This window comes from Hyperoodon ampullatus, assembly GCF_949752795.1.
Source record: "Hyperoodon ampullatus genome assembly, chromosome: 9".
In the NCBI taxonomy this organism is placed as follows: Eukaryota; Metazoa; Chordata; class Mammalia; order Artiodactyla; family Ziphiidae; genus Hyperoodon; species Hyperoodon ampullatus.
Window position 1 is genome coordinate 67006470 of NC_136922.1, and position 16261 is coordinate 67022730.

At 37.0% G+C, this 16261-nt stretch overlaps 1 protein-coding gene across 1 annotated transcript in view; it reads right to left on the reverse strand.

Annotated features, from left to right (window-relative positions):
* Nucleotides 1-16261, reverse strand: part of HERPUD2 (HERPUD family member 2) — a gene marked incomplete at both ends in the record, with an annotated part of 44475 nt that overhangs the window by 18284 nt on the left and 9930 nt on the right. Inside the window, 2 exons of the mRNA XM_079711198.1 lie at nt 73-186; nt 2549-2626. Coding sequence (XP_079567324.1) covers nt 73-186; nt 2549-2626 — 192 coding nt within the window. The remainder of the gene's footprint in view (nt 1-72; nt 187-2548; nt 2627-16261) is intronic.

Here is a 16261-nt window from a genome sequence, read left to right on the forward strand (position 1 = left end):
TCCACTTAGTTTTTAGAGGCAAAAAAGGATAATCAGAAAACTTCAACATTTACTCTGCCCAAAATAACTCACAGAATTGCTGCTGGATGTCAGTGCTTCATGACTTTCTCTACTGGTGCTGGATTTTGGAGAACTGGGAGGAGTCCGAGAAGTACATACTAGATGAACCATATGATACTCATCTTGCTAAAATTAAAGAAGATTACATTTAAAGAGTAGTACTGGAAAATACTCAGCTCAAAAATGTCAGTAGCTAAGCAGAAATACTTAATTCAGAACTTAAGTTCCTTCCTACCACAGCCATTTTATTAGTAATAAATTGTTGTCATTAGGACCCTTGTGAATTCAATATTTTGTCCATGCTTAGAAAATGGTCTCAATACTCAGGAATTGCTATATGAAAAAAATGATTATTTTGTATACCAAGGCGTTTTGAAGCAAACACTGCTGTAAAGTTGTGTCAGCACTATCTATTATTTCAATATAAAAACATCTAGCATGTTAATATCAGAACTGTGATAGTCACACTGAAGTTTAGGCCTACACACTTTGAGTTGTGAAATGTTTTCATTATTTGAGACCTTACAGCAATAAAGAAACTCAAATAACTTCACTATAATCTAATTTGTCTTAGTTTTAGCAATAGTGTTTTATTTTTTTAAGTCAAATACCGTTTTTATCTATAACACTTATGCACAGACATAAAGCATATATTTGAACTATATTCTGTAAATATTCCAAATGTGTTGCCATAAATCTACAACTACGACTGAAGGAAAATGTTCTAAAAATGATTAGAATTGGCATTTTAGCTTAGCGATTTCATGAGTATATTTATAGTTAGGCATAAAGCAAGTAAATAAGGTGGTAAGGTGGAGAAAGGAAAGAGAATAAAGGGGGGCAGAGAATAACAAAGGATGGCTCAGCAATTTTAAAAAAGAGAGAAAAGGGACTTCCCCGGCAGTCCAGTGGTTAAGACTCCACCTTCCAATGCAGGGAGCGTGCGTTCAATCCCTGGTTCGGGAACTAAGATCCCACATGCAGCATGGTGCAGCCAAAATTTAAAAAAAAGAAAAAAAGCATGTGGGATCTTAGTTCCCAGATCAGGGATCGAACCCATGCCCCCTGCAGTGGAAGCGCAGAGTCTTAACCACTGGACCACCAGGGAAGTCCTGAGGCATTCTTCTTTTAAGTCTTCTGGTTGGAAATGATTTCTGGCAGCAAAAGCCTTTTTAAATGTATGCATGTGCAGCCTCTAGCTATACTTGGGTAAAATAATAAATATATATTTCAAAGACCATATAGCAAAAAGGTTTTTAAGGATAAAAACAGGGAAAGAATGAAGAGGTGAAACACAGAGGATTTGGGGGGTAGTGAAGTATTCTGTACAATACTATAATGGTGGATACATGCCATTTTACATTTGTTAAAATCTACAGAATGTACAACACCAAGAGTGAACCCTAATGGAAACTATGGGTTTGGGGTGACAATGAGGTCAATGTAGGCATCAACTGTAACTACTATACCACTCTGACGTGGATGTTGTTAGTGGGGGTAGCTGTGTATGTGTGGAGGCAGGAGGTATATGGGAAATCTCTATACCCTCTGCTCAATTTTGCTGTAAACTTAAAACTACTCTAAAAAACAAAGTCTATTAAGAAAAGAAAGAGGGGGGTGAATCTGCTGCAAATTCCACTATTTTTGAGAGGGAGAGAGAGAGAGGGAGACATAGAGGTTATTAAACCACTTTGGCAACCTGAAACTACATGATTAAAGTGAAAATGACAGCAAGAAGTCACACTGGCAAAACTAAAATGTCAACTATCTAACAGAAGGAACACACCAGTGTAAGATTTTTTAAAGTTTCCCACAGGTGATCAATAAACATACAGGAGAGGATAGAGAGATTAGGGATATCCAGAAAACACTGAGTTAAGTCAAAGATCTAAAGCAAAACATTAACAGCTATATATTCAATTCTGCTACACTCACAAGCAAAAAGAATCTCAAACATAGAAAAGTTCTAAAAGTATAAATTCCACAAATAAACATGAGCTAAAAAGCTGCCATTAAAATAACTAGCATTCAATCTGTCAAAAAAACTATATTCAAATATATTTAACTCTGAGTACCAGCATTCAAAGTTTTCTGACTGATGGACCAATTGGGCTTCATTCGATTTTCTGTCCTGAAATTAAACTCCTAACCCAAGTTAACTTGTATTAAAACGTAGTTTGGTCAAAAGGGTATTTAAGAGAGGAGACGATTATCAATGAAAATCCTTCACCACTACTTGAGCACTCTACTCCTGCACAGTTTACTGGTAACTCAGTACTGCTTTCTTACACAACAAATCCCTGAACACAAATATATAATCCTATTTCAGATTTGGCTATCAGATGGATATACAAAACTGTTACCTAAACCCAAAAGAGTTGATTTTAAGTAACTAAAAACTAAACTGGTTGGATATCAATAAAACTTCAGAACATATCTCCTCTAGCACTCTGAGTATCTGGTATCACATAGTGGTAGAAAAGCTTACTTTTCTGAGAATGTCTTTCAGCTGCAGGTGATCGGGAAGCAGTCTGCCAGAATACACCAACCTCTGATCCTTTGTCAACTAAGAAATGGGACAAAGAAAAGAATTCAACTTTTTCTAATTATACAAATTGAAGGTTGGGAATAAGATGCCTTACAATGGGTAAAGTAAAACTCCCTTTAGGTACAAATAAGCAGAAAACTGAAATAATTTAAGAATTTTGTTTTTCCAAATTCCACTTAAGACATTAAAAGTTCAGCAAATGGTAGCATATCTACTGTAGATATAATAAAATACAGATAATTACCAAATTATTTTTAAAACGAGGAAAAAAAGGTAAATTGGAAGTTTGTCTTTTCAGCCATAATACAATCCATGTGTGACTGTCATTAAAAACCTTCAAGATTATAAATGAGAAGGTGGCTGACTTTCTACTAACAGTCAACAATGGGATAAAATTCCAAGGTCACCAGTGTTATTTTGCATTGTTTGTCAGTATTTTTAATCAAAAGTAAACATAAGGTTTATTTTATTCTTTAGTAACATCATGCAGGACAATTTATTGGTTTTAATTCCAAAGCCATTTGGATTTAGTTACAGCTTTAGGTAACTATTCTTGTTTTTATTATTCCTGCCATTCTCATAAATACCTTCGTACATTTTTCAAAAACACAAGACTAAAGAAAAATCAACTCACGTGCATGGAGATTCAAGTGCCATCTCCATATGCAACCCAAAATAGGAAATATGTTCTGGTTATCTCTGCCTTATTTTGTACTTAAAATAAATCTGCTAAGTGCTCACACTACAAGCGTTAAGTATTTAAAATAAAAGCATTTATGTAGAGTCCCCATAAGACCTCCTATTTCATAACTGAGAAACAGGCAAATGTTCCTTGAATTCTATTAAAACAGTTAAATATTAGCTATATCAACAATTACTAAACATGCCAAATCCAAGCAATAACTATAACAATCTTCAAACAGACTACATATGCAACATGGCTACTAAAAAAAAGTCTTACATTAAAAATAACCATAGTATAAAGAGTCATACTGAGTAATATCTGTGATTCAGGGGTCCTTAGGTACCAAAGATCAAGGGAAGGTATAGTTGTCCTTCCAAGATACTTAGCTTTTAGGCATAATTTAGCTTCCCCTGGAAGTATTTTTGAGTGTACCATTCCTAAAATGCACATATAAAAATTCTTATATTAACAACCAAATACAACAAAAGATTTTTTTTAAATACATATCACAAGTCTTGAAACTTCAATCGATACATATAAATATTTAGTGGAGCACAAACAGTAAATTATATAACATGAGTCAAATGCTAAGTAGATAATGATTGATTTAATCCCCAGAAAAATGAATTATGTAATGCTTTTTAAGTTTCCACAATATACTTATTACTTCAGCTGCAACCTAAAGAAGTTTCTTTGATAAATACTACAGCCATCATAAATTATCATTCTTTCACCAGTCCAAACATTTAATAGATACTTCTATGTCATATCATTCTGTATAAAATTATCAGTTCTTTCCTTACGAATTTTTTTTACTTTACTATGAAACTTCTCAAACATACACAAAGTGGAGAGAATAAAATGAAACCCCTTACCATCTTCAAGAATTCCCAAATATCCAGCTCCAACAATTATCAACATTCTGCTATTCCTGTTTCATTTACCCACCTACCCCCATTTTGGTTTTGGCAAGGAAGAGAGTTTTAAAGCAAATATCACATATTTCTTTTTGTCTGTAAAAAACAGAATGTATCTGTAACAGTTTTTTTTCCAACTACCCACAATATTACCACATTCAACAAAATAAATATTAATTCCTTATAATGTGATATCCAGCACAGCTTAATTTTTCCCACTTGCTCAAAAATGTCTTTTTAGGAATGGTTTGTCTAAATCAGAATACAAACAAGGTTCACACATGGGATGGGGCTGTTATATCTCCTGTAATTTTTTAACAGCTTCCACTTCTTTAAAATTTTTCCCTAGCTATTTGTTGAAGAAAACATGTTGCAATCTGGATTTGGGTGACTATGTCCTCCTGGTATTGTACAGCATGTTCTGTACTCTCTGTATAATGCAGTTAGATCTAGAGGGTTGATTAAATTCAGGTTCTTTTTTGTTTGACAAGAGAACTTCCTGTTGCATCACATCATTATTAGCACACTGGATTGAGTGACTTACTTTTAGTCATGCTAAATTTGATCAGTGGGTTCAAATGTTGTCGGCCGAATTCATCCCTTATAAAGTCTGCCATCAGACATTCACCTTATTAACAACCTAGATCCAACTGCCTAGATCCATTGTTTCATTAGGGGTAGAAAATATTTTCTAATTCTCTAATTCTTTTCTGTATTAGCTGTGCTTCTTCTAAAAGAACTTTACCTCATCGACCATTTGCTTACCTAGATTACACAAGAAAGACAGCAAAAATGCTCAATTTATTCCCTTTATCAGTTTTCAGAATGAGTACCCAAGCAACCTCCAGAAGTGACCAAAAAGTTTTGGTTTAAGTATCATTATGAGCTTGTGGAATTTTATGTTTTTCAATGTACTGCCACCTGGTTGTTTTTTTGTTAATCCTCAAATTGTACTGCACCATCTTTGGCCAGTAGGAGTCCCTTCAGGTTGGATCCTATGTCACTTTGACATGACCTCTGTAGTCTCTAAGACTACACACCAGGTTCATGGGGCACACCAGGTTCATCTTCCACATTTCTTTCCCCAGGCCTGGAATCAGCCACTGTTCCAGGGGCCTTGATTCCTTTTAATGGGAAATGGCATCTAGAGACAAAATCTGGGGTCTAAGAGTGCTTATTGTTACTTGCTATTATTTCTAAGATTCTTCATTGAGGAGAGCTAGAAAATATGTATTTTTGAGAAAGAGAAACTTAAACCCTGAGTATATATTTATATTTCCAATTTTAATTAAACAGTGTATGGTTTTTTTTTTTTTTTGTGGTACGCGGGCCTCTCACTGTTGTGGCCTCTCCCGTTGCGGAGCACAGGCTCCGGATGCGCAGGCTCAGCAGCCATGGCTCACGGGCCCAGCCGCTCCGCGGCATATGGGATCCTCCCAGACCGGGGCACGAACCCGTATCCCCTGCATCGGCAGGCGGACTCTCAACCACTGCGCCACCAGGGAGGCCCATGGTTTTTTATTTGTATCTCTATCACCCTGAAAATCTTTCTTGCTAATGATATTAACAAACGTATGCCATTAGCAAAAGTACTTACATGCTTTATCCTACTATGTATAATCTCAAATAATAATAACAATATTGGATGAGGTTTAAGATTTCTTGTCACTTTTTTCCATCCTTAGATATATCCCATTATGGATATGCAGTCAAAATACTGTTTTGAAATTACTCTTAATAATTCTTCTTACAGTTTTGTCACCATCCTGACATTGTTAAATTGTTTTGTTACCATTTAGGAATTTTTTTCTATTTATTTTTTTTTAATTATATTTAACACACTTGGAAACAAAGTAAAAATTATAGAACAAGGTACAAAGAGGTTTAGCTTCTGTCCCTACCCTCTTTCTCTATAATTCTGAATTACCCTTTCATCATTTTTTAACAACATAACAAACCTGAATACAAATACACTTGTATTTCCCTTCTTTTCTCACATAAAAGATAGTACACAATACTCCTTTGTACCTTGTTTTCTCACTTACTGTACCCTGGAGATTACTGCTTAGCAGTATAAAGATGTCTTCCCCATTCTTTTTGACAGATGCATAATGCTCCATTACACAGAAATACTAAAGTTTACAATATGGATATTTGAGTGTTTCCAGGCTTTTGTTATTAATCGTAGTGTCCTTCTTTCATACTATTCTATTTATTTCTCTATTCCCCCACCATATCCTGGAACATGGAGCTCCCTGGTGATCTTCATAAAAGCAATCTTGGTGGAACAGTAGGGTAAAAACTTAACTGGAATGGATTCAAGAGAACAGGAGAGGAGTACAGATACAGTGAATATTCATAATTTATAAGGAGTTGTGCACTAAAGACAGGAAAGAAATAAAGCAACAGCTAGAAGGGAAGTGGAATCAAAGAGGGTCTTGTTTGTTTTATTGTTTCATGTTTTTGTTTTTTTAAGAAGAGAGAAATAACATGTTTGTATGCCAACAGGAATAATCCAGTAGAAAGGAAAAACTGAGGATGCAGGAGAGAAAAATAGAGAATTTCAAGAGCAATGTCCTTAAGTAGCTAATAAAGGGTAGAATCTCGTGTGAAGGAGTTGGACTTACAGAAGAATATGGCAGATAGGTGAAGAAACGTTGAGAAACTTGTACATGATTCCACTACCACCAGTCTGTGTCTCAGCTTTCTTAACTGAAAAATGAGGGCAATAATAGTACCTATTTCACAGGGTTGAATTTTCACAACAATGAAAATGCACACAAACCTCTAACAACAGGGCAGAACACCTAGTAAACTTTCAATAAGCATGTGATACTAATCTCTAATACCTGCTTATCTTACATCATGCTGTTTCCTGAGGATCTAATGAGAGATTATGTGAAAGTATTGATAAGTTGTATGACTAATAGCAGACTATCTTCATTATGTATAAGAACATGATTAGGACACTGCTAAATAGGTTTGGTTAAAGTTGCAATAACTATCAGTTTTAATGACTAAAAAAGCAAGCCCTCATCCATGTTTGAAGAGCTTTCAAGAATCAGTTTAAAATGACATTTATAAATAACAAAAGGAAAGCTTTTAATTAATTTTAGCTTCTCTACACAGAGAGAAAAGTAACTTGACATTGGTAAAAAGAAGTCCATGTCCAAAATATAAGTTACTTACCTTCAGACTTTTAGTGAAAGGATGTATTGGGTGTTAAAATGAAAGAAGTATTTACCAACTACTGCTTCAAAATGTAAGAAATCTATATATATTACATGCTTTCTACATAGGTTATCTCCATTTTACTATTAAATTGTAATGGTAATGGAATTAATCATGTACTTTATCACAAGTATCACTTTTAAACAACATGGGGCATAAAAATATGCGACAACACTCATTATTTTAGACTACTGACAAATATATATATATATAAATTAACTACAATGGCAACCAACTTAGACAGTTTACTCCCGTAATTATTTAGTAGATAAGTTTAAAACAATTTTTTTTCACAGAAACAATACAGATCACCATCAGTCAGCAACCTCATAGATTCCAGAAGCCCATGCTTGAAAAACTTAACCATACAAATTAAACATATTTAGTATGATCACTTAGTTTAAAATGCAGGTACTAAATCTCATGAGAGTCAGCTACAAAGTAATCATCCTGTTATTTATAATGATAATTTTTACATCAAGATAAAAACCCAAAATTAAAGATTTTGGAGATTGGTTCAAGATGGCAGAGTAGAAGGACGTGCGCTCACTCCCTCTTACGAGAGCACTGGAATCACAACTAACTGCTGAACAATCATCGACAGGAAGACACTGGGAACTCACCAAAAAAGACACCCCACATCCAAAGACAAAGGAGAAGCCACAATGAGACGGTAGGAAGGGCGCAATCACAATAAAATCAAACCCCGTAACTGCTGGGTGGGTGACTCACAAACCGGAGAACACTTAAAACACAGAAGTCCACCCACTGGAGTGAAGGTTCTGAGCCCCATGTCAGGCTTCCAAACCTGGGGGTCCAGCGACAGGGGTAGGAATTCCTAGAGAATCAGACTTTGAAGGCTAGCGGGATTTGATTGCAGGACTTCAACAGGACTGGGCGAAACAGAGACTCCACTCTTAGAGGGCATACACAAAATAGTGTGGGCATCGGGACCCAGGGGAAGGAACAGTGACTCCAGAGGAGACAGAACCAGACCTACCTGCTAGTGTTGGAGGGTCTCCTGCAGAGGTGGGGGTGGCTGTGGCTCGCCGTGAAGACAAGGACATGGGCAGCAGAAGTTCTGGGAAGTACTCCTTGGCGTGAGCCCTCCCAGAGTCCGCCATTAGCCCACCAAAGAGCCAGGTAGGCTCCAGGGCTGGGTCGCCTCAAGCCAAACAACCAACAGGGAGGGAACCCAGCCCCACCCATCAGCAGACAAGCAGATTAAAGTTTTACTGACCTCTTCCCACCAGAGCAACAATCAGCTCTATCCACCACCAGTCCCTCCCATCAGGAAGCTTGCATAAGCCTCTTAGATAGCCTCAGACACCAGAGGACAGACAGCAGAAGGAGGAAGAACTACAATTCTGCAGCCTGTGGAAGCAAAACCACATGCAGAAAGATAAACAAAATGAAAAGGCAGAGGACTTTGTACCAGATGAAGGAACAAGACAAAACGCCACAAAAACAACGAAATGAAGTGGAGATAGGCAACCTTCCAGAAAAAGAATTCAGAATAATGATAGTGCAGATGATCCAGGACCTCGGGAAAAGAATAGAGGCAAAGACCGAGAAGATGCAAGAAATGTTTAACAAAGACCTAGAAGAATTAAAGAACAAACAAACAGAGATGAACAATATAATAACTGAAATGAAAAATACACTTGAAGGAATCAATAGCAGAATAACTGAGGCAGAAGAATGGATAAGTGACCTGGAACACAGAATGGTTGAACTCACTGCCATGGAACAGAATAAAGAAAAAAGAATGAAAAGAAATGAAGAAAGGCTAAGACACCTCTGGGACTACACTAAACACAAGAACATTCACATTATAGGGGTCCCAGAAGAAGAGAAAGAGAAAGGATGCGAGAAAATATTTGAAGAGTTTATAGTCAAAAACTTCCCTAACATGGGAATGGAAATAGCCAGCCAAGTTCAGGAAGCACAGAGAGTCCCAGGCAGGATAAACCCAAGGAGAAACACACTGAGACACACAGTAATCAAACTGACAAAAATTAAAGACAAAGAAAAATTACTGAAAGCAACGAGGGAAAAATGACAAATAACATACAAGGGAACTCCCATAAGGTTAACAGCTGATTTCTCAGCAGAAACTCTACAAACTAGAAGGGAGTGGCACAATATATTTAAAGTGATGAAAACGAAGAACCTAAAACCAAGATTACTCTACCCGGCAAGGATCTCATTAGGTCAACAGAGAAATCAACAGCTTTACTGACAAGCAAATGCTAAAAGAATTCAGCACCACCAAACCAGCCCTACAACAAACGCTAAAGGAACTTCTCTAAGTAGGAAACATAAGAGAAGAAAAGGACCTACAAAAACAAACCCATAACAATTAAGAAAATGGTAACAGGAACATACATGTCAATAATTACCTTAAATGTGAATGGATTAAATGCTCCAACCAAAAGACACAGGCTCGCTGAATGGATACAAAAACAAGACCCATATATATGCTATCTACAAGAGACCGACTTCAGACCTAGGGACACATACAGACTGAAAGTGAGGGGATGGAAAAAGATCTTCCATACAAATGGAAATCAAAAGAAAGGTGGAGTAGCAATACTCATATCAGGTAAAATAGACTTCAGAAAAAAGAATGTTACAAGAGACAAGGAAGGACACAACATAGTGATCAAGGGATCAATCCAAGAAGAAGATATAACAATTATAAATATATATGCACCCAACATAGGAGCACCTCAATACATAAAGCACCTGCTAACAGCTATAAAAGATGAAATCGACAGTAACACAGTAATAGTGGGGGACTTTAACACCTCACTTAACACCAATGGACAGATCAGCGAAACTGAAAATTACTAAGAAAACACAAGCTTTAAATGACACAACAGACCAGACAGATTTAATTGATATTTATAGGACATTCCATCAAAACACAACAGATTACACTTTCTTCTCAAGTGCACGTGGAACATTCTCCAAGACAGATCGCATCTTGGGTCACATATCAAGCCTCGGTAAATGTAGGAAAACTGAAATCATATCAAGCATCTTTACCGACCACACGCTATGAGATTAGACACCAAAAACAGGGGAAAAAAATGTAAAAAACACAAACACATAGAGGCTAAACAGTACGTTACTAAATAAACAAAAAATCACTGAAGAAATCAAAGAGGAAACCAAAAAATACCTAGAGACAAATGACAATGAAAACACGACAATCCAAAACCTATGGGATGCAGCAAAAGCAGTTGTAAGAGGGAAGTTTAGAGCAATACAAGCCTACCTCAAGAAACAAGAAAAATCTCAAATAAACAATCTAACCTTACACCTAAAGGAACTAGAGAAAGAACAAATAAAACCCACAGTTAGTAGATGGAAAGAAATCATAAAGATCAGAGCAGAAATAAATGAAATAGAAACAAAAAAAAACAATAGGAAAGATCAATAAAACTAGAAGCAGGTTCTCTGAGTAGATAAACAAAATTGATAAACCTTTAGACAGTCTCATCAAGAAAAAGAGGGAGAAGACTCAAAGCAATAAAATTAGAAATGAAAAAGGAAGAGTTACAACGGACACTGCAGAAATAACAAAGCATGATAAGAGACAACTACAAGCAACTCTATGCCAATAAAATGGACAACCTGGAAGAAATGGACAAATTCTTAGAAAGGTATAACCTTCCAAGACTGAACGAGGAAGAAATAGAAAACATGAACAGACCAATCACAAGTAATGAAATTGAAACTGTGATTAAAAATCTTCCAACAAACAAAAGTCCAGGACCAGATGGCTTCACAGGTGAATTCTCTCAAACATTTAGAGAAGACCTAACACCCGTCCTTCTCAAACTCTTCCAAAAAATTGCAGAGGAAGAAACACTCTCAAACTCATTCTATGAGGCCACCATCACCCTGATACCAAAACCAGACAAAGATACTACTAAAAAAGAAAATTACAGACCAATATCACTGATGAATATAGATACAAAAATCTTCAACGAAATACTAGCAAACAGAATCCAACAACACATTAAAAGGATCATACACCATGATCAAGTAGGATTTGTCCCAGGGATGCAAGGATTCTTCAATATATGCAAATCAATCAATGTGATACACCATATTAACAAAGTGAAGAAGAAAAACCATATGATCATCTCAATAGATGCAGTAAAAGCTTCTAACAAAATCCAACACCTATTTATGATAAAAACTCTCCAGAAAATGGTCATAGAGGGAACCTACCTCAACATAATAAAGGCCATAGACGACCAACCCACTGCCAACATCATTCTCAATGGTGAAAAACAGAAAGCATTTCCTCTAAGATCAGGAAAGAGACAAGGATGTCCACTCTCGCCACTTATTCAACATAGTTTTGGAAGTCCTAGCCATGGCAATCAGAGAAGAAAAAGAAATAAAATACGAATTGGAAAAGAAGAAGTTAAACTGTCACTGTTTGCAGATGACATGATACTATACATAGAGAATCCTAAAAATGCCACCAGAAAACTACTAGAGCTAATCAATGAATTTGGTAAAGTTGCAGGATACAAAATTAATGCTCAGAAATCTCTTGCATTCCTATACACTAATGATGAAAAATCTGAGAGAGAAATTAAGGATACACTCCCATTTACCACTGCAACAATAACAATAAAATATCTAGGAATAAACCTACCTAGGGAGACAAAAGACCTATATGCAGAAAACTATAAGACACTGATGAAAGAAATTAAAGATGATATAAACAGATGGAGAGATATACCATATTCTTGGATTGGAAGAATCAATATTGTGAAAATGACTATACTACCCAAAGCAATCTACAGATTCAATGCAATCCCTATCAAATTACCAATGGCATTTTTTTACAAAACTAGAACAAAAAGTCTTAAAATTTGTATGGAGTCACAAAAGACCCCGAACAGCCAAGCAGTCTTGAGGGAAAAAAATGGAGCTGGAGGAATCAGACTCCCTGACTTCAGAGTATACTACAAAGCTGCAGTAATCAAGACAATATGGTACTGGCACAAAAACAGAAATATCGATCAATGTAACAGGATAGAAAGCCCAGAGATAAACCCACGCACCTATGGTCAACTAATCTATGACAAAAGAGGCAAGGATATACAATGGAGAAAAGACAGTCTCTTCAGTAAGCGGTGCTGGGAAAACTGGACAGCTATATGTAAAAGAATGAAATTAGAACACTCCCTAACACCATACAGAAAAATAAACTCAAAATGGATTAGAGACCTAAATGTAAGACCGGACACTCTAAAACTTTTAGAGGAAAATATAGGAAGAACACTCTTTGACATAAATCACAGCAAGATCTTTTTTGATCCACCTCCCAGAGTAATGGAAATAAAAACAAAAATAAACAAATTGGACCTATGCAACTTAAAAGCTTTTGCAAAGCCAAGGAAACTACAAACAAGATGAGAAGACAATCCTCAGAATGGGAGAAAATATCTGCAAATGAATCAACGGACAAAGGATTAATCTCCAAAATATATAAACAGCTCATGCAGCTCAGTGTTAAAAAAACAAACAACCCAATCAAAAAATGGGCAGAAGACCTAAATAGACATTTCTCCAAAGAAGACATACAAGTGGCCAAGAGTCACATGAAAAGCTGCTCAACATCACTAATTATTAGAGAAATGCAAATCAAAACTACAATGAGATATCACCTCACACCAGTTAGAATGGGCATCACCAGAAAATCTACAAACAACAAATGCTGGAGAGGGTGTGGAGAAAAGGGAACCCTCTTGCACTGTTGGTGGGAATGTAAATTGATACAGCCACTATGGAGAATAGTATGGAGGTTCCTTAAAAAACTAAAAATAGAACTACCATATGACCCAGCAATCCCACTACTAGGCATATACCCTGAGAAAACCATAATTCAAAAAGAGACATGTACCAAAATGTTCATTGCAGCTCTATTCACAATAGCCCGGAGCTGGAAACAACCTAAGTGTCCATCATCGGATGAATGGATAAAGAAGATGTGGCACATATATACAATGGAATATTACTCAGCCATAAAAAGAAATGAAACTGAGCTATTTGTAATGAGGTGGATAGACCTAGAGTCTGTCATACAGAGTGAAGTAAGTCAGAAAGAGAAAGACAAATACCGTATGCTAACACATATATATGGAATTTAAAAAAAAAAAAATGTCATTAAGAACCTAGGGGTAAAATGGGAATAAAGACACAGACCTACTTGAGAATGGACTTGAGGATATGGGGAAGGGGAAGGGTAAGCTGTGACAAAGGGAAAGAGAGGCATGGACATATATACACTACCAAACGTAAGGTAGATAGATAGTGGGAAGCAGCCGCAGAGCACAGGGAGATCAGCTCGGTGCTTTGTGACCGCCTGGAGGGGTGGGATGGGGAGGGTGGGAGGCAGGGAGATGCATGAGGGAAGGGATGTGGGAACAGATGTATATGTATGACTGATTCACTTTGTTATAAAGCAGAAACTAATAAAAAAAAAAAGAAAAAAAAAAAACTACAATGAGATATCACCTCACACCAGTTAGAATGGGCATCACCAGAAAATCTACAAACAACAAATCTGGAGAGGGTGTGGAGAAAAGGGAACCCTCTTGCACTGTTGGTGGGAATGTAAATTGATACAGCCACTATGGAGAATAGTATGGAGGTTCCTTAAAAAACTAAAAATAGAACTACCATATGACCCAGCAATTCCACTACTGGGCATATACCCAGAGAAAACCATAATTCAAAAAGATACATGCACCCCTATGTTCATTGCAGCACTATTTACAATAGCCAGGTCATGGAAGCAACCTAAATGCCCATCGACAGACGAATGGATAAAGAAGATGTGGTACATGATACAATGGAATATTACTCAGCCATAAAAAGGAACGAAATTAGGTCATTTGTAGAGACATGGATGGATCTAGAGACTGTCATACAGAGTGAAGTAAGTCAGAAAGAGAAAAACAAATATCGTATATTAACACATATATGTGGAACCTAGAAAAATGGTACAGATGAACCGGTTTTCAGGGCAGAAACAGAGACACAGATGTAGAGAACAAATGTACGGACACCAATGGGGGAAAGTGGCGGGGGTGGTGTGATGAACTGGGAGATTGGGATTGACATGTATACACTGATGTGTATAAAATGGATGACTAATAAGAACCTGCTGTATAAAAAAATAAATTTAAAAAAAATTAAACGTTTTGAAAACTCCTAGTCCTAAAACTATGAATCCCAGTTTCAGAAATACAAATACTCATCAAACCTTTAAACCTAATAGCACATAATCTATTTAACCCAAAATATAGCCAATTGAAACAGCATTACTAGAAGCCCAGAGGCTGATAATCCCTTTTCCCCATGTCCTAGTTTTTTAAAGCCTATACCCACTGAACAGAAAAGCTGGGCAATGGCTAAGCAAGTCCCTCAGCAGGATGAGGAAACAGCATGACCAACAGCACCCTGCAAAAGGTTTGCAAGAAGAAAAGACCACAGCATTCACCATTTGCACCTCTGGAAGAGCAATCAAGGTTTAGAAAATCCATTAAGAGGCATTTGTACATTTCATTCATATCTTTAGCCACTGTCCCTCTCCAGTGTCTTTGGCTAACTTTTCCATCCAATTCTAAAAGTTAAGGAAGCTTCTTCAGCTAAGATGCAAATTTGCTTTTCTATCCAAGGCCTCTCTCTCCCTCTCAGATCCAGATCCAGATATCCAACTGCCTGTTAGACATCTGACACTTTCATTTTTTTTTTTTTTTTTTTTTTGGCCACGCCAGGCAGCATGCAGGATCTTAGTTCTTGGACCAAGGATCAAACCCGTGCCCCCTGCAGTGGAAGCACGTAGTCTTAACCACTGGACCACCAGGGAATCTCCACCTTCAGATATCTTAATAGGCAACTCAAAATAAAAACATCTACAGTATGTTCTCAATTCCTGGTTCCCCAGATCTTTCCTCTTGCTTGTTCCCTATTCCATAACAACTTGCCACGAGTTGTTTAAGCCAAAAATCTGGGCATTATCCTCAATTTTTCTCTCACCTTGTCTAACATATCTAACCATCAGCAAATCTTACGGACTCTATCTCCAGAAGTCCCTCTCAGTCCATTTCTTTCCATCTCTATTGCCATTACCCTAACCTAAAACCATCACCTCTTGCCTGAACTTCTGTAATAGCTTCTTAACTGGTCTTCACACTGTGTTCTACAGTCAGTAAACAGAGTGATCTTTTAAAAATGTGAATCACTCCTGTGACTCTCTAATGGATTCCTACCACTCTGGATTGAATTCTAATTCCACACCATAACCAGATGGTCCCAGCAGATCTGGTTTCTCTCTCTTTCCAACCTCCTCTGATCATAATCTTTCCTCCTCACTCACTAGCCAAAGTGGCATTCACTTAGATCCCCAAATGTGCCAAGCTCCTCCCCAACTCAGACATCCTACCTGCAACAGTCTCTCCCAGCTCTCGCAGGGCTAGCTCTTAATCACCTTTTGGGTCTTAGCTTTAAAGTGACCTCCTCAGAAAGGTCTTATCTGATTTACAAATTTAAAGTAGAGTATTTCCTTTCACACACCCGGTTTATTTCCTTCATAACACAAGCCATAATCTGTAATTATCTGCACGTTTATTTCCCTAAGTGGAATGTAAGTGCTAAGAATAAACGAGGGTCCATGTCTGTCTAGCTCATCCCTTTACTCCCAGAGCCTAGCACTGTGTCCTGCAGAGCAGATGCTAAATGCCAATTTATTAAATGAAGTGTTATGAGTCCAAAAGGGCTTAC